This window comes from Mesitornis unicolor, unplaced genomic scaffold (assembly GCF_000695765.1).
Source record: "Mesitornis unicolor isolate BGI_N332 unplaced genomic scaffold, ASM69576v1 scaffold40562, whole genome shotgun sequence".
NCBI lineage: Eukaryota > Metazoa > Chordata > Aves > Mesitornithiformes > Mesitornithidae > Mesitornis > Mesitornis unicolor.
In genome coordinates this window covers 2,445-19,591 of record NW_010171959.1, presented here as the reverse complement: position 1 = coordinate 19,591, position 17,147 = coordinate 2,445, and the positions used below count along the sequence as shown (strand labels likewise).

Genomic DNA, 17,147 nt, shown 5'->3' with positions numbered 1-17,147 from the left:
AGAGTGTACAGGACAGGCTTGAAGGGCAATGTGATGGAATGATCTAAAGAGGAAAAAAAGATCCAGAGAAAAAAGCTGGAGTGAGAAAGAGAAGAGATATCAGGGATGAAAGACTCTCCAGAGGAACTGCTGGCTAGAGCAGGTAATTCCCTGTGAAGGTAATGTGAGTGCTGCAGTTTGTCATGCTCTTGGTCATGGTGCATGGCTGTAATTCTGTGTGGTCGTATTACTCTACTTATAAGAAGGCTGATAAAGATTCACACAGGGAAAGTAAAATAGGCTTGCCCCTCACATTTGTGATTTGCTCCATGTAAATTGTTTACTAGAAATTCACAGTCATGGTAGACTTGAGGATGCTGAGATAACTGTGGGAATACAGATGGTGGCATCTTCTTCAGTTTCAAAACATTCTGAAACTGCATATACAATGAAGTTCTTGCTGTCCCCATGAATAATGCTCTTAGGACACATAGGTGAGGATATGAATCAGAAATGACATCAAGGCACATGGAGTGGAGGGAGGCAGCAGTGCCTGCTGTAATAGGTGCTTGGCAGACTGGATTTTTGCAAAAAGGGTTTTGCAAGACTGAAAGCTTGTTGCCAGGCCAGCCTCTTTATATACAATAGCTTTAGTCACGTCAACCAACAGTAGCTGTCTGGTTTATCACCTTCTAGGTAGCAACATTAGTTCTTTACTGATTCATGACCAGATCTCTCTACCTTAGTCGTATAGCAAGCAGGGTTTTTTTAGCTAAAATATTACAGAAGTGATGTGCCTTGGTACATAAAAACGACCACTATCCTGTTTTTCCACAGGGCTCTGCTTTCTCTTAATCTAACCTGACCCAATTTGTAGAACACCATTCATCTCTCTCTGTCTCTGTCCAATTTCATATTAAGACAAACCCTCCAGATTCATAGCAAATAAAAAGACCTATTTCAAAAATTTGACTCTGAGGGGCTCTCAAACTATCAGATGCTACTGGATATTCCCATTCTAGAGGTATATAGAAATAATTTTCTTACAGCAAAGCCATCCCCATAGGAAAATATCCACCTGTGGCTGTAATGATATTGAAACGACATTTCTTTTTTTGTATGAAATGATAGAAATATTTACTAGGTATGATGCTATACCTTTTTGTCCCTAGTTCTCACCAGCAATATTCTGGGGTGAGAGTTTATTTCAAAACCAGACTCAAATTAGAAGTCAAGCAGTCATTTCAACCCTCATTATATAGGAATAAACACTTTCTCAAATCCTCTAGCCAACAACTGTACAAAGGCAGTTTTCCTCCTTCCTTTCTTAGTCTACATTCTTTTCTCCAGCTTTGCTTTTCCCCAAACTTTCCAAAACATGAAAAAATAAGGTTTTAATAACCTTATTAATCTCATACCGTAAGGATATGTTTATCCTTGCATCATTTGAGGGCTACGTTGAACCAGTTAATTCAATATTTCATTCATTCAATATTTCATATCGGCCCATCCAGTTTTGTCTACAAGCAAGAGTGACGAAGCTGAGGAAGAAAGGTCAGAGACAGTGAAACTACAGCAAATTGTTCATTGAGAGCTTTTTTTAGAGCTATGGAGTAACAAATAACCTTGACAGAATCTAGGATTGGATAACAGATATTCTACAGAGAAGGGAATGAATTAATCAGATAATTTAATTTAATTTAAATAACTTAAATCCTTACGTCTGTCTCTCGCTCTCTCCTTCTGTGCATTGCTTTTTACATATAGAAAGAATTGATGTCAGCTTATAAAACTTAATGTAGTTACTTAATCATAGAATTTCAGGGCTATGTTTCATAGACAAAAATCCCAAGATATCCCTACCTTGTAATTCTTAGCCTGTTCAGTCTACATACCATAGGAGTAAAAGTGAACTAACAGAGGTGCTAACTTGTCTTGGCTACCATATAGCATTACTTTTAATCACCTTTGATTTAAGATATTCATCTTGTGTAGTGCCATCTTAAATTTTGAAACATTGCATTAGGAAGTGGCAAATTGCTGCCTTCTATTCCTTTCCCTAAAGGCAGAGTTGTTTATACCATGACTTTCTTCACTGACATTGAACCAGAACAAGTAATTTGGCACACTACCTGAGTGAAAATGGATATTATAGCAGATTCTTATAGATGGGTGCATTCATACCTTGGTGTTGTGTAAAAGTTCTTCAGGAGTTACATAGTTTGCTGTAGAATCTAATGTTTCTGCTTTAAAAATCAAGTCTTTTAGGGTTGGGAATTTGTCAGCAAAAAGAGCTTATTGAAGGTATATCGCATGTTATTTTCACAGAGTTACAGGGATCAGCCATGTATTGTGTGATAAATAAGAATGCATGTTAATACTAAAATATGCAGTTAGTGTTTCCAAGTCCATAGACCTCTACAGTCTGTGTTCTTAACTGATCTAGGGCACATATTTCACATATATAGTAGTACTATTTTACTGTATTATATTATGCCATTGAATTCTTGTAAAAATGAGTAAGCTGCTGATCCAGTTGGGTTTTTTTTGTTTTGTTTTTGGTTTTTTTTGTTTTGTTTTGTTATTTTCAAGCAAGGCATACTTATGTACAGTGGGTTTTTTTTTGACATATTTTGACGTACAAAAATGAGCTTAAGCAATAAGTTTTTATAAAAATTTAACCTAAAGTCTTATTTTATTATTTGCATGGTTGTGTGTATAGAGTACATATTGACATTGTTCTAATCTGCAGATAACAATATAAATAGCTGTTCTTGCTGCCACTGATTTTTGTGATGCTTGTAGTCACTTTGGGATCCTTGATGCACATCATCTTTCACCAGCTGTACCCTACGTGCTTGCCTCAAGAGCTGCTTTAGTCCATCCCTGAATACTACATCAATATGTCGTACTTTCTAAACTATGTCAAACAACTCCCTTTTGCTTCATTAAAATGCCTACAGAATCTGCTTGCTATCACTTAACTAGGTAATTCTAAGGCAATTAATTTTCTGTTATCATTCATTTTGCAGTAGCTATTGGGACACATTCCCTGTAAGGGGTTCCCATGTAGTGAGAAGAGTGCCCCACAGCAGAAGCAGCAGCAGAACTGCTTCTGCAGAGCTTCTCTAGGGAGCAAATCAAGGGAAGGATGGCAAGGAGGTAAAACATTAGCTGCCATCACCAGCTGAAGGAGAGTAGGTAGGTGGCTATGCCTTCACTGACTGGTACTAGTTAGACAGTCTTTTTAATACATGTGACCATAAAGAAGGCTCCATTGACCTTCCTTTTCTGCTGCCCTGATCTCCTCTGTACCTGACTATATCTTGTATCTTGTATATTTGGTTTATTTTCTGTCCAAATTTTGCAATTTTCCAGAAGTAAAGCAAATTCTCATGAATTCAAAAAGTTCAAAGTATTGCAAACCTTTTTTAACTCTTGTTTTCTAACATAAGCCCAAATTTTCATTTATGTTGCATGACAAAGTTGGGAAAAACTACCCAAATTACTTAGCTAAATTACCATTGTTTTTCAGCAAATTAAATTAAAGTAAGTTTTTATTTCAGCTTCTGCTGCCAGCCTCAGGCTTCAGCATTAATTTTCCAAACTGTAAGTGGTTCAAATACGTGTAACATTAAAGCCTGCAGTTTTGTTTGCATCCTGCTAAAACAGCTGGAATAGTCCAGGGCAATGCAAACCACCAAAATTTATAAAGTATGTGACAGAAACGATAAGATAATCTCCATCAAGGGATCTGACTGAGAAACACATTTCCAGAGGCAGTCAAGCTAATACTGTCTTGATTATCTGTAGGAAAACCAAACTCTCTGTCTTTGAAAACAACCTCTTCCACTGCTGAGGATATCTTCTTTTAACCCAATAAAACCTTATTAAAACATAAAAAGAAATAGATATAAAACATAGAGTCAGAAAAAAGCTATTCTAGAGCAAATTTTATTCCCCTTCTCTACCTCCCTGTCCTGCGAGAATAGAGAATTGAACTAGAGACTTTATAAAGTCTAAGAGGGATTTGGCTGTTGATTTTACAGGGGAGGTCTCAGCTATTCTGGAGGCAGGTGGAAAACATATAAAACCCATATGTGGATATAGACTTGGGAATAACTGCCTTCTTTTGAAATGCAGCAATGCTGCCTCTCTGTCAAATGAAAATGAATTTCTCAGTAAAAGAAGTGGTTTAATGCAACAGACTTCACTGAAGAAAAAATGGATAAGGAATGAATTGAGACTGCTTTTGAAGCTTTGCATTAAAGTCACTGACAGTCATCTTTCAACTGCCATTTATCACTTCTAAAGAAGGACTTGTGGAAATCAAATATTTAATATGATATATCGTTTATCAAATATCTTCAGAAGCACATTTTAGAAATATGCACGCCGTGGATTTCATCTGGGAAATGTATGCTCTGAAGTATCATACAGCTCACCATTCAGTTGGCTTCTAAATAATTTCTTTTTACCTCCTGGGGCACTGTACAAGAGAAAGTGTTTGGAATTTTGAATCACTGTTATAATGGTACTGTTGCAGTCTACCCAAGATTTGATGAACTCTGTGTAAACATTCCAAAGCTCTTTCAGGTAGTTAAAGAAATTTAAAACTGGAGAAGATCTAGATTGTCTAAATCTAGTTTGCATTATAGCTCTGGAAGTGTATATTTTTAATCAATGTCAGGCACAAAGTCTTGTGGCAGAAATGATTTTTGTTGCTTTCAATTCTTACCTTAAAATTAACTCCTGAATGAAGAATACGGAAATTATCATATATAACCAGCACACAGCACATTGTGTTTATCGCACAGCAGGCAATTGCGAGACAAACTTTCTACAGATAATTATGAAACAAAGTAACTATAGAAGTTTTTCCTAATCTTTGCCCATTCTGAAATGACTCTATAGCATGAACCTATGATGTTGCTAGCACCACACCTACGTTGCTGATGTTATTTTTAATAGACTCCATTGTAGCAGCTTTGGCTTTTCAGTCTAGTGATACCCTGTATCAGTGAGTCATCCAACTGAGTCGTACATTGTAGAGAGTGAAGTCTGGGCTGCATTGTTTTCAGTAGCAGTTTGTACTGAGATAACTATCCCTTTGTAAAAGGCAAGCACCATCCTTTACTGTTTCATTAAGTCAGCCCTGCTGGCATTCTTCAGACAAAAATAAAGATGATTTTGATGATGAAGATGCCCCTTTCGTGAGGGATTATAAGGTTTGTAGTTGAGCTGGGAGGTGGGGAGTTCCAGCATGCACACTGATAGATAAAACCTTGGTATCTTGTCTGTTCTGTCTTTTTTGTCTCAATGGCTATTGCTTGTTTTCCTGTCCAGGAAATAAGGCAAGGAAGTTTTCTAGTAAGTGCATTTTACAGAGTGTGCTAAAATTCACTGAACCATTGAAATGTGGGGCTCCAATTGTGGAATGGAAGAAATGAGTGAGAAGAAAATAAGAGGTCACTTTGGCACGTGGCTTTGACAGAATGAGAGGGGCCAGAGAGGATGGGAGCAATGAGGAGGTATTAATGTGCAAGAGAGTGGAAGTAGAAATAAATTGCAGAGTTACTTCAAAAGACTGTAACTGGTGATCTTTAACGCCAGAACTCTATTTAGAGTGGCTGGATAGACCAGCGCTTAGGGCTGTAGTCCTGAGCACACTACCTGAGTTTGGTCACCCTTGCTTCTGAAGTAACTTTTGGCCCATCATATCCTTCTGTTTCTGTTTCTAGCTTATAAAATGAAAACTCTACCCAGTCAGGATGATACAGCTAACCCAAATTTATGGTTTTACAGGCAATTCCTATTTGAAAGAGAAACTCATTATGAATCGTGGTTCTTATGTTGTAATCGTCTGCTTACTAGAGAGTTCATGAACGTAGGCTCTTAAGCACAAGAAGGATCAGATGAGTACAGAAGATTTCTCACTTCATCTTTCAAAATGTATTTAGAGTTAAAAGTTCACCAGATCTCTCAGCTGTCCTGGGGTTTAATCTCTGTGTTAATTTATTTCTAAGCTCTTTCAATTCTGTACCTGATCTTTTGTGTATAGATACATTTCACAAGTTTTTTGTAGTAAAGCTTGAATAGTCTATGTTCATTCTTCAGGATATACTTTGTATATCCTTCCTGAAAAATCACCTGCATGAAGGAACTGACAGATGACTCCATTTGTACGGCAATTTTCCCCATCTTTCTGCAGAAATTAAAGCAAATTTCACCCATAGGTGACAGCAAAGTCTTGGAAACTGAAAATGCAGCCAATGCAATGTATGCAATTAAGTGCACAATGGTGACAGCAAAAGTGCTTATGTGGAAATATGCAAAAGCCAATCTAATCTCAGAAAATCCATGATATTTTTCTAAGAACTGCAAAAGAGCTATCTAGCGTGGGTGGTGGTTAGATGAGGAGAAAGCCTCCAGTCTGAAGACAGCTCAGGATTCCCCAGTAGCTTACCCTTGAACTTAACTTTTTCTGGGTAAGAAGCTGATTTCTTTCCTTAATTGTCATCTCTGCTTCTTGTCCTTTACGGGACAGAATTGTAAGGTCCAATTGCTGCACCCTGTTGTCAGCCACAAGGAGTATCGGAAGTTATCAAATGCTCCCCACCTTTTCAGAACCAATGCATTCATATCAATCCTGTGAATCTGGAAATCAGAGATGAAACTGACTTATCACACACATTTCTTTAGGAGATGGTGGAGGCTGTAACCTGTGCTATGTACTTTTAAATCATTAGGACATAATAACTTTGGTCTAATCTCCTGCTTTATCACCCTCAGCAGGTTATTCCCCAGTGTATTTTGAAGTTAAAATAGGAGAATGAGACAGATTATTGTTTTAACTCCTAAATTAGTGATTTATGTATTTATTTTTCTAGTAATTTGTGAATTGCTTAATTGTTTAGCAGTGCTGTTAAAAATTTATGTTCAAGGATAAAAAACAAAACCAACTCTTTCCTTTTTTCTTTTCCTTTAAAAGCAGGCAGGAGGGTTTTCAGATGTCCATATCCTATTGTTTCTTATCAGTAAAATATTTCTTATGAAATTAGCAGTAAATGAAATATTTCTAGATTGCCTTATTTCTTTCTCAAAAATAATTCTGACTTGTGCCTGAATGATAGTTAAACATATTAATAGTAAATACTGTTAATTAGGTTCTGTCTTTTGTAGTGTGATTTTCATTAACCACATTCTTACTTCAACTGAGTTATTTTATGCAATCTATGATCTTCCAGAGATGTTGGATTAAATAACTACAAATGAGCACTTGGAGGAAAAAGCACATTTTCAGGGCATGCTTGCTTTTATACTTTTTCCTTGAGAATTTTAAGTGCAATTTATTCATTAGATACATAGATGTGGACAAATGTCTATATACTGTAGTATTTTTGGCAGTATTAAATGAATGTCTTTGTCATGGTCAGAGGTTTGGATGTTATTTTCAGATGCATGGCTTGTATGCTAGAGAAACATTAGAGATGGAGAAGAAATACCGTTCAAGGCTGAGTTAGTCTATACACTGGTGAAAGCAGTTTTTGAGGAACTGAGAGGACTGCAGCAAAGGTGTGCAGCAGATTTTAGCTGAAGTGTATGGCTTTCTTGAAGACAAAACAGTTTGTAGAGAAAATACTGATGTAAAAAAAATGTTTATGAAGGAAGAAAACTCTGTGTGTGCGAGACAGAAAGCCAGTCTAGAGACCTAGCAGATGTATCTGTGCCCCAGACCACAAACTGGACCTGGAAACCTGAAACTAGTATGTCTGTGTGTGTGTAGGATGCATCTGCCCCAGTTCTGAGCTATTTACTTCAGAATTGCTTTGTAGACATTGCAGATGAACAAGCCCCTGAAAAGAATGAGGTGGATCACCTACTGGGCATGTGCCGTCTTCCCATGGGTTGTGAAAGGAAGCCAACAGGACTAGGCTTTTTGATCCTTACACTGGGGAAGATGAATTGCTTTCCTTCTTGGGTCACCCATTGGTGAAACTGGCCCTGAAGTCCTTTCTCTCTCTTGAGAACAAAGCTGAGACTTCTCAGCAGGCTTTCACACAGGCATAACTTTTTTTTTTAAAATAACATCCTATAGTGAGGCAAAGTAATCAGCCACTCTGTGATCAGATATTTTTGATAGGAGGTGGGGTGAAATAAAGAAAAAGTAAACCAAACAAACGAAGAAAAGAATCGACTACAGGAATTTTTACCCTCTTCCCTCCTCCTTTTTAATAGTAAGGCAATTTTTAGAGGATTCTCTGGTCAATTCTTACCCTTTGTTGCAGATTGTTCACAGGACCCTTGCAGCCATGCTGGGCTCTTTGGCAGCTTTAGCTGCCTTGGCTACTATTGGGGAGGTAAGTTATCAAACCATAGTTGCTCATTTTGTTTCTGGCTGCAGTATCATGAAGTTCTGTGTTTGCCCTGTTGTGATTGGGCATATGTCAGAGCAGCGCCTTTTAAGGGAGAGGTAGTAGGGCAGATATTGGGATGGGAAAGGATCTTGGGGAAAACAAGTCAGCCTAGGCTATAGAAGAGTAGAAAAAAGTCAGTTGTTGTTATTTTGTTCTGATTTTCAGGAAGCTGAACACAACAATTTCAACAATTTAATTCATAGTCAATTTAACACTATTATTTTCAGTGATGTTAGGTTACCAAGCAAACCAAAATGGAAATATATTGCCTTATACTACCCTAAATAATTACACCTCATGCTTACACCTTCCAATCCTTTGGTTTCTCCTCTGCTTACTTTTTGATGATATTTAGTGAAAACTGATTGATTTTTCTGTTTTTCTTATAACCAGTCACCACATCATTGCTATATTCCCTTAAACTCCATCCAGTTTCTTCAGAGGTCAAGTGGTACCCTTCTCTTACCAAAAAGGAAACCAGGGTGTACCATATAATTTGGTCATCTTTTATTTCTGTAATGCTACATAAGGAACAACTAGATAAACCAATGGCTTAATGTAGGCTTCTGATAATGACCCACTTAAGATGCCAGCAGTACTTTGAATTAGTAATAGTAATAATAGTAGTGGTAATAATGGCAATAATAAAGAGTCATTTTTGTGTACCTTGTATGAGCACTTTTTAATTTCCATCATAGCTCATTTAAATGGTTCATCAATTAAGTGGAGTTTGTATTTTATAGCTAATCACAAATTAGGTATTCCGTGACATTCAGTGGTAATTATAGTTTTTGATTGCAGAGGCCAAGTATGGTCAAAGTGGTGGAGTGGATTGATTATGAGACACTGACGCTGCTGTTTGGAATGGTAACTACAGTGTATCTTTCACTTTAAATGTGCTGAAATAATCACATTCAATACAGAGGTCTTTCTCTTTAAAACATTTTGTTAATTATACTTTACTGAGACATGTTATGATGAAAATTTGGACCTTAAGGCGTTTATCAAAAAGTAGGATGATCAGGCCTCTAAAGGAGCCTTTTGAAAATGTTAACCCTTTTCTATTTTTTTTTAAATCTGCAAAATCATGTTGATAACATACTGAAAGCATCCTTGAGGTCTATAAATGGAAAAACCTGTTTAAGTGCCAAGTATTATCACTGTCATTTATCTTGTTAATTTTGTTTACTCAAAACCTTCCTCAAACACACTCTGCTGGAGAAGTGGTTTTCTTTGTCTCAGTCACTGCAATATTTGGAGCCAAAAAAAAAGCAAGCTAGAAATGGAGGAGAAATATCTGATTAAATTATAATAATACATTATTTTTATCACTTTACCCAGAGCTATTTATGGCAAAAAGAGTTGTCCAAGTGCCATTAAACTCTAACACAAAACATACAATACACAGAGACAAAATTACAATTATCTGTTGCCATTTTGAGCTTTTCTCATTTCCTGACAGTGCTTCCTGCATCCCGCCTTCCTCACAGAAGAAATAAAGCAAAAACAAGTATGTTGGGAGCAAAGATGCAAGAACAGGAAACCTTCCAGAAATGTAGGAAAATGCACACCATAGGACATTACTGCAGATAGCAAACACACATATTGGCTTTTCCTGATTAATGACGTAAGGGACATACACTGGCTACTTAATGTATAATGCCCACTTAATCATTACAAATAAAATTCAGCCAGAGTAGTACGACATTTAAAGACTGTTTATGTTGAGAACTAAATTTTACCATATGACACATTAACAAAAGATATCCTAATATGAAAGTGATCAGATTCTCAGAGCTGTGGCAGATAAAGACTTTTGTCAGGATCACAAACTACATTGCTTTGTTTTTCATGTAATAATTCAGTTGCAAGATATTTTCTTTTTCTTCACCTTTTGGTAGATGATTTTGGTGGCCATATTTTCAGAGACTGGATTCTTTGACTACTGTGCAGTAAAGGTAGGCTTGGTTTGGTACTCTTAATTATTACTGGATTAATCAAGTTAGTATTTAAACAGATCCATTACACCAAGTGATACCTTTGAAGAACCTTTCTTAGGGTGATGCATACTTACCACATTACAAATGACATTGGTCAACTTGTAATTTTGAAAAATCTCTTAGGGGTGAAAGGAAGCCCTGAAGGAAATTCTGTTTCTACAGGAGAAAGGCCCTCAGTAGGGTACACAAGCATATGGACTTATGGACAAGCTGGGTTATTCCACTGACTTCCCCAAGACAGTTCCACTGTAACTGAAATCTGTATTTATGCCTGATAGTGGGAGACAGGAAACATGGGAACTATAGTTAGCTTTACAATCACACATGGAAAATGGCCACAGACCGTTGCACAGTCACAGAACCAAGGATTACCTGAAAAAGAATAATTTGATAGATTGATTGTAAAACAAATATTACCCATGGTGAGGGACTCCTTCACCTGCTGCAAAGCCTAATTTTCTGAAGAAGGGTGGAAAGAAAGAAAACAAGAGTGACAAGGAGGAGTGCTTTGAGCACAGAAGCCCTGAACAAGACAGAGGTGGACAAAACCCCTGCATATGCAGATGCTCAGATTGTGTGGCCTTGACAGCACTGCTCTGAGAATGGGAAAGCTGTCCCAGAATGTGGAGGGGGTGGGAGGTCTGAACCATGTTAGTCCACCTGGGCATGCAAGCAGAAGATGAGGGCTCGGCCCTGCTCTAGTCACAGACCCCCTTCAGGCCTGACAAGCAGAGCATGGTGTCTCTTCAGACTTCTTTCTTCCTCTGCATGATGCAAATATTTGCCCGCTGCCACAAAATATTTTATTGCTAAATTAATTGATATTGGAGAGAGTGTTGTTGGAGATGCATGGAGTCGTAAATACTCAGAGCTCACTGTTGCCTCATCTTTGGTGTAGTTGTTTTATCTGTCATTTTTTGAAAACTAAGCCGGAGAGATCTAGTCCCTTAATTTTGTTTCTATTTGTTTGGTATTATTAGGCTTATCGATTCTCTAGAGGGAAGGTGTGGGCCATGATTACTCTTCTGTGCCTCATTGCTGCAATTCTTTCTGCATTTTTGGACAATGTTACCACTATGCTGCTTTTTACTCCAGTAACCATAAGGTACTTTATTATTACGATTTTGGACTCAGTCTTTTATAGCCAGCAATCAATAGTAGGCATGTGTGCAAAATGCTTGTTTGGACTTTTTTTGCTCATTTAAATGGAAATCAAAACTTCAAATACTCCTATTATAGTAGGGTAAAAAGCTAAAGTTTTCAGAGGGATTAGTTGTCTTTTCCATTTGTGTTAATAGTGAGTACGTATCTGAAGCCTGTTATACTGCCTTGGCAGCTAACTATTCTGGTTTGTCATCGTAACCGAACTGCAATAGCATATTGCACCAAATGCTCCTTAGTAGATTTTTTTTTCCTGTAAGTGAGGAGAATTTCTTAAATTCCTTTAATTCATTTTCCTTTACTGACTAATATCTATATACAATTTTAGATATTAATTTATGTGTCAGTGAAGTTGTTATCCCTTCTTATACTAGCAACAAATAAATTTTAAAAGTCTCTAGATTTCAACTAAAATCTTTGTTTTGGAATATGAGACTCTGAATTTTCTTTCTGAAGGTGATCATGACATTGATACAGCCACTGGTTAATTCCACAATGTGAGATTAGATATTTGGAATTTTTAATAAAGAATAATGAATTTAATTACTTCAGATTTCTGTAGATTAATGTCACGTGATTTGCAACTACATTTAATCAATGTGTGATTATAAATTACTGTTTAACCTGAGTTTAACCTGTGTCTGGCCAGGCAATTCTAGTTAATCCAGTTCAGTTTTGGAAAGACCTAGTGTGCTTTTATTTTTATCTTGAGTGATGTAATGCTTGCAGTCATTATCACATTAAAGTACACAAAATTCTATTAAGAAGTGCTCCCATTTTAAAATATAGTGTAAAGCAGTAAAAACCAATTTTGCAAGTGGAATTTATTCTAGATTGGAAAACAGCTGGTGAACAAAAGCTCCATTTGTCTTCTGTCTGATTATATTTTGAGGAGATCACTTTTCCTTATTTCAATCACTAACTTCACCTCTAGCAGTAAGTAACACTAAGTTTTCTTTAGCTGTGTTGCAGAATATTTTGTATTAACTATAATTGGGAATGGATTGATAGTCAGACATCAATGCATCGTGAACTACTTCTCACAGGAAGAGCTACTGTGACATTTATTCTATTTTCAAAGAATCATAGAATAGTCCAGGTTGGAAGGGACCTCAAAAGACCAGATGAGATTATCTAGCACCCTGCTTAGTCACATCTTGAAAATCTCCATCAACAGGGACTCTACCATGTCCCTTGGGAAGTTGTTCCAGGGGTTAATTGTTCTCACTGTAAAATAAAATTTTCTTGTGTTAAGATGAAGTCTCTCCCAGTGCCATTTGTACTTGTTGCCCCCACGTTCTTTATCTGGCTCCTTGCGAAGACAGAGCCTCTGTCTTTGTAGCCGACCTTTAATTACTGGAGTTTTACACTAAATGTTTACTAAGTACTTTAGTTTTATACTAAATGAATTTGTAACACTAAAGAAGGGGAAATTCAGTATGCAGAAAACATTTGTATCTGAATCACTATTAAGGATAAAATAAAATTTTATCTCACCTATTAAAACCAAATAATTGCCTATTTCTAAAAGCTGCATGCTGTGGGTCATTTTTTGTTTTTATTTTACTGTCATTGTCTTCAGTCCTTTTCTACGGCTTTACAATGTTGCACTGCGCTCTCATTGTCATGGAGATAAAGCTTGCAGAAAATCCTACTGACTCTATGAATATAAGGATTTATATTTCCTTTATTAAGGCATAAAACCTGATACTTGTTTCACTCTGCATTTTGTAGTAAGTTGACAAAATAATTAATAACTAACCCTTGTTAGCTAAAGTTTATTTTCAAGATACTTTGTTATTGGGAACTGGAAAAGGCTAAAGGTTTTTCACATGGAGAATTATACATCAGGTTAAGTAAACTGAAGAAGTTTGATCCTACCATATAGCTAATGCATTCTGATGGTTTTACACTTTGGCCTTGGCATTTCTTGTCATACGTTAGAGGTTCCTTCTTCAAGCTACCACTATGCCCATCAAAAAGAAAGAATCATTAAAGAAAAGTTAAGATTATGTTTAGAAACATTCGGAAAACAAAGAGTGATGAAGTTAAAACTACAAGTGCAGTTGTGGTCTTGTGCCACAATTGATACAATAGGGCCAGTTGTACTACAAAGTAGTCTTTAATTGCATCATTTTATGCTGTTGGGGAAATTGTGTACTTTTGCACAGTTATTTTGTTCTGGAGTTTTTATGTGCTGACCTATGTGTCGTCTGACTGTTTTTTCTGAGTTTTAAATTGACACCATTGGTGACAATGTATGTGTCTCAAGTCAAGCTTTTGTGTAATGCACTCTTTTCTCTTTGAAATATACATTTTAGTAATACAGACAGACTGAACAGTAACACTCAACTCAGGGAAACGTGTGACAGCACTACAGCAAAAGCAATCCCGAGAAATCATTCTTGCAGCCTACTTTTCCCCCTATCCTGCATTAGGTAGAGGGGGCAATAAGTTAAGCCTGGCCTCCATCTTTACACACTGAAGCAACATTTTGATAAGTTGTGAGCAGGAAAGCAGTTGCTCCTTATTCCAAAGTACTCAAGTGTGATGCTAACTTTCTGCCTTTAATACCACAGCCCAAGTTTGAAGTCAAACATGTACTTCAGAAATGAGCAGATTGTGTGGATCTGTGTGTAAATGTAATTTGTGTGAGTTGAAGTAGTCTGTGAGAAGATTACTGGGTGTAAATGGGCTCTGAAATGGAGTTGAAATGGATCACAAGGTTACTGAGTCAATCCCAGTATTTGCCAGAGCACTTTAAGATGCTTCTTATTAAAGAAGCATTTTACTTTTTCTTATTAAAGATGCATCTCACTAAAGAAACATTAAATGTTTTTGAACTGCAAAAAACATCATGAGATTATTTTAATAACGAGGACTGTTTATTTTCCACTCTTGTTGCATTACAAATAGAAATACTAATGATCAAGCTTTAGAGAAGAGTGAAAACAGGAACAGAATAAACTGTATAAACCTAGGCTGAAAGTGGAGGTCTCTAATAGGTGATTCATGGCTAATAGGTTGCCTACGCAACCCTCTACCACTGCTCCCCACAAGGAAGTTAATAACTGATGCTGAGTGCAGAGCCTGTGGTTGCGCAGAATAGTTTTCCATAGGTCAGTGTAGCCTGGGGATCATGGTTTAAAAAGTTGGATGACATTGGAAGTTTGAAATGCTGTTTTCTGTGTAGTTCAACTCTTGTAGTAGTTGATTACTTTTAATGAAATGCTTTTTAAAATGAATCACTTTTGTAACTGTTAATTATTGCACTATAAATGTAAAAAAAACCTGTAATTTTTGCATTTATATTGCTATAATTACTGTAGCACATATAATGTAGCACGACTAAAACTTTAACAATATACACACACAAAAATATCATATTTAAAATGCTGCAATTTTTCATTGAAATGACTGTATTTTGTAAATGTTATAAATTTTAAGATTTAGGGTAATTTAGTCATGAGGTAAAAGATTAATTTCATTCTCTTTACACTGCAGGCTCTGTGAAGTGCTTAATCTTGATCCTAGGCATGTCCTGATTGCAGAAGTAATCTTCACAAATATTGGGGGGGCTGCCACAGCTGTTGGGGATCCTCCAAATGTGATAATTGTTTCAAAACAGGAGCTGAGAAAGACGGTATGTATTGCAAGCTGTTTAGCTACTAAAATTAAGTACTGATGTGGACTTATGCAGTGTTGAACCTTCTCCTCCCCCAGACGGCCATATAAACAGAACATAATCCACTTTCTGTGCTGCCCTATTTCTTACTTAGTAGGAGGATCAGACAGATCACAGTGATCTTTTTGGGACAAAATTGTGATGAAAAGTAGGCTTTTTGATACAGACTGAGAATAGTGGTTCCCTTTCTTTTTTTGGTGGTGACAAGAAGGATTTCCTTGTCAATGGCAAAGTGAGGAAGGAAGCAAAACTATGGAAAGCTGTAAAGAGAGGGCAACAAGTTGGGAAAAAAGGAAAATTGTGAAAATCCAGTATTTTTTTTTCAGAATAAGCTTTCTCAAAAGTTAAATTGGAGACAATTGGATTACTTTCTAGAAATTTCAAAACTGAAATAATTATCCGTACTCAAAAACCAACCATGTGAAGGGCTGCACTGACCCTGTAGACCCATGTCACACATGTCTGCTGCAAGCAGAGACTTTGTCCTTCAGCCACAGCCCAGGGAGATGTAGGCAGTGAGAGAAGAGTGGGGGCTTCTCCCACGCACCATGGGCTGCAGCTGGCTCCAACCTCCTGCCAAAATTTTGTTATCCCCAGGCTGCAATGCCAGATTTTAACTTCCAACACTTGGCTCTTCTGTTGTTTCATTTTGCTGGGTGACTGGTGCCAAAGGGAAGGCTATGGTGGCATGTTGCTGTGTGGGACTGCAGGACTCCAGACACCTGTTACTGGGATCATTCTGGTCCCACCACCTCCTCCCACCTACACGGTCCTCTCTCCCCTGTGGACAGGCAGAGCCTGTGGTGGTGGGGGTTCACATCTGCAGCCTTCAGCTTCTGCATGAAGCTAGCATTTGCATGAGTTTCCCATGCTTCCAGCTCTCTCTGCCACCTCTGAACAGGACGGCATCAAGTCCCAGTCCTGCCTCTGACACTGTGCTCCCTGGTATCCCTTGATGCATTACCCACCTCTGGTGTGCTGAGGGCAGCAAGAAGGTGGTCTGCTCAGGATGCAAGGGGCAACCCCTCCTGAGATGGGGCAGCTCTGCTCCCCTGCCCCTGCACCACCACTACCAAGGAGCATGATGGACAGGGCAGTAATGTAACAGGCACATCTGTAGGGACACCAGACATGTGCTTTCTGTTTTGGCCAGGTGCCACAAGCCGCTAAAATAAATAATTTTAAAGGAATTCAATGCAGTGTATGATCTAGTGTGAAAATACCTGTGCAAGTGAGGTTAGGGAATCATAGCATAATTAATTTTTTTTTTAAATTTAGAGTCAGTTATATTTCTGTTGCTGTACCAAAAAAGTATCTCTTCTAATTAACTGAATACATACAAATTAAATACTGCCCAGGTTGGAAAATGTCTTTGAAAGTTCATAGTATTTAATAAATTGAATGTTTACCTTCAAATTATTTGAAATGTGCTGCAATTAGTTTGTTTGGATGATGAATTTGGAGACTTTGTAATACTCCTGGCTGACAATGATAACTGAATTTTACATTTTTAAATATGAAATCTGTGCTACTGTTTAAAATTTCTTTTCTAAAAGAGAATAATTAGCACCTGCCATGCAGGTCCTTTTTCTAAATGCTCAGAAACTCATCATATCTGTAGAACCTTTAGAAGTGGCTATAAACATGGGAAGCAATTAAGCAATCACATTGAAAGGAAACAATTTTACTTCTCTTGAATAAGATATTGATAATTTTAGGAGGATACAGATGTATAAATACCCTAGTAAATGTGACAATATAGTAGATTCTGTCTTTGAAATGAACACAAAAACTTACAAAATATTTTCACTCTGGAATATTTTCAGACCTTTATTGCATCACAGAAATGAGTATGTAAGAAAGTTGATCAGATTCAACACAGGACCACGGGACTTGTACTTCATC

At 37.2% G+C, this 17,147-nt stretch overlaps 1 protein-coding gene across 1 annotated transcript in view; it reads left to right on the top strand.

Annotated features, from left to right (window-relative positions):
* The window catches only part of LOC104537362 (P protein-like), a gene marked incomplete at its 3' end in the record, with an annotated part of 37,017 nt that extends 21,782 nt beyond the window's left edge, over positions 1–15,235 (top strand). The window contains exons 7-11 of the mRNA XM_010180212.1: positions 8,268–8,339; positions 9,198–9,263; positions 10,298–10,354; positions 11,377–11,501; positions 15,062–15,235. Coding sequence (XP_010178514.1) covers positions 8,268–8,339; positions 9,198–9,263; positions 10,298–10,354; positions 11,377–11,501; positions 15,062–15,235 — 494 coding nt within the window. The remainder of the gene's footprint in view (positions 1–8,267; positions 8,340–9,197; positions 9,264–10,297; positions 10,355–11,376; positions 11,502–15,061) is intronic.
* Between the last annotated feature and the right edge of the window lie 1,912 nt (positions 15,236–17,147).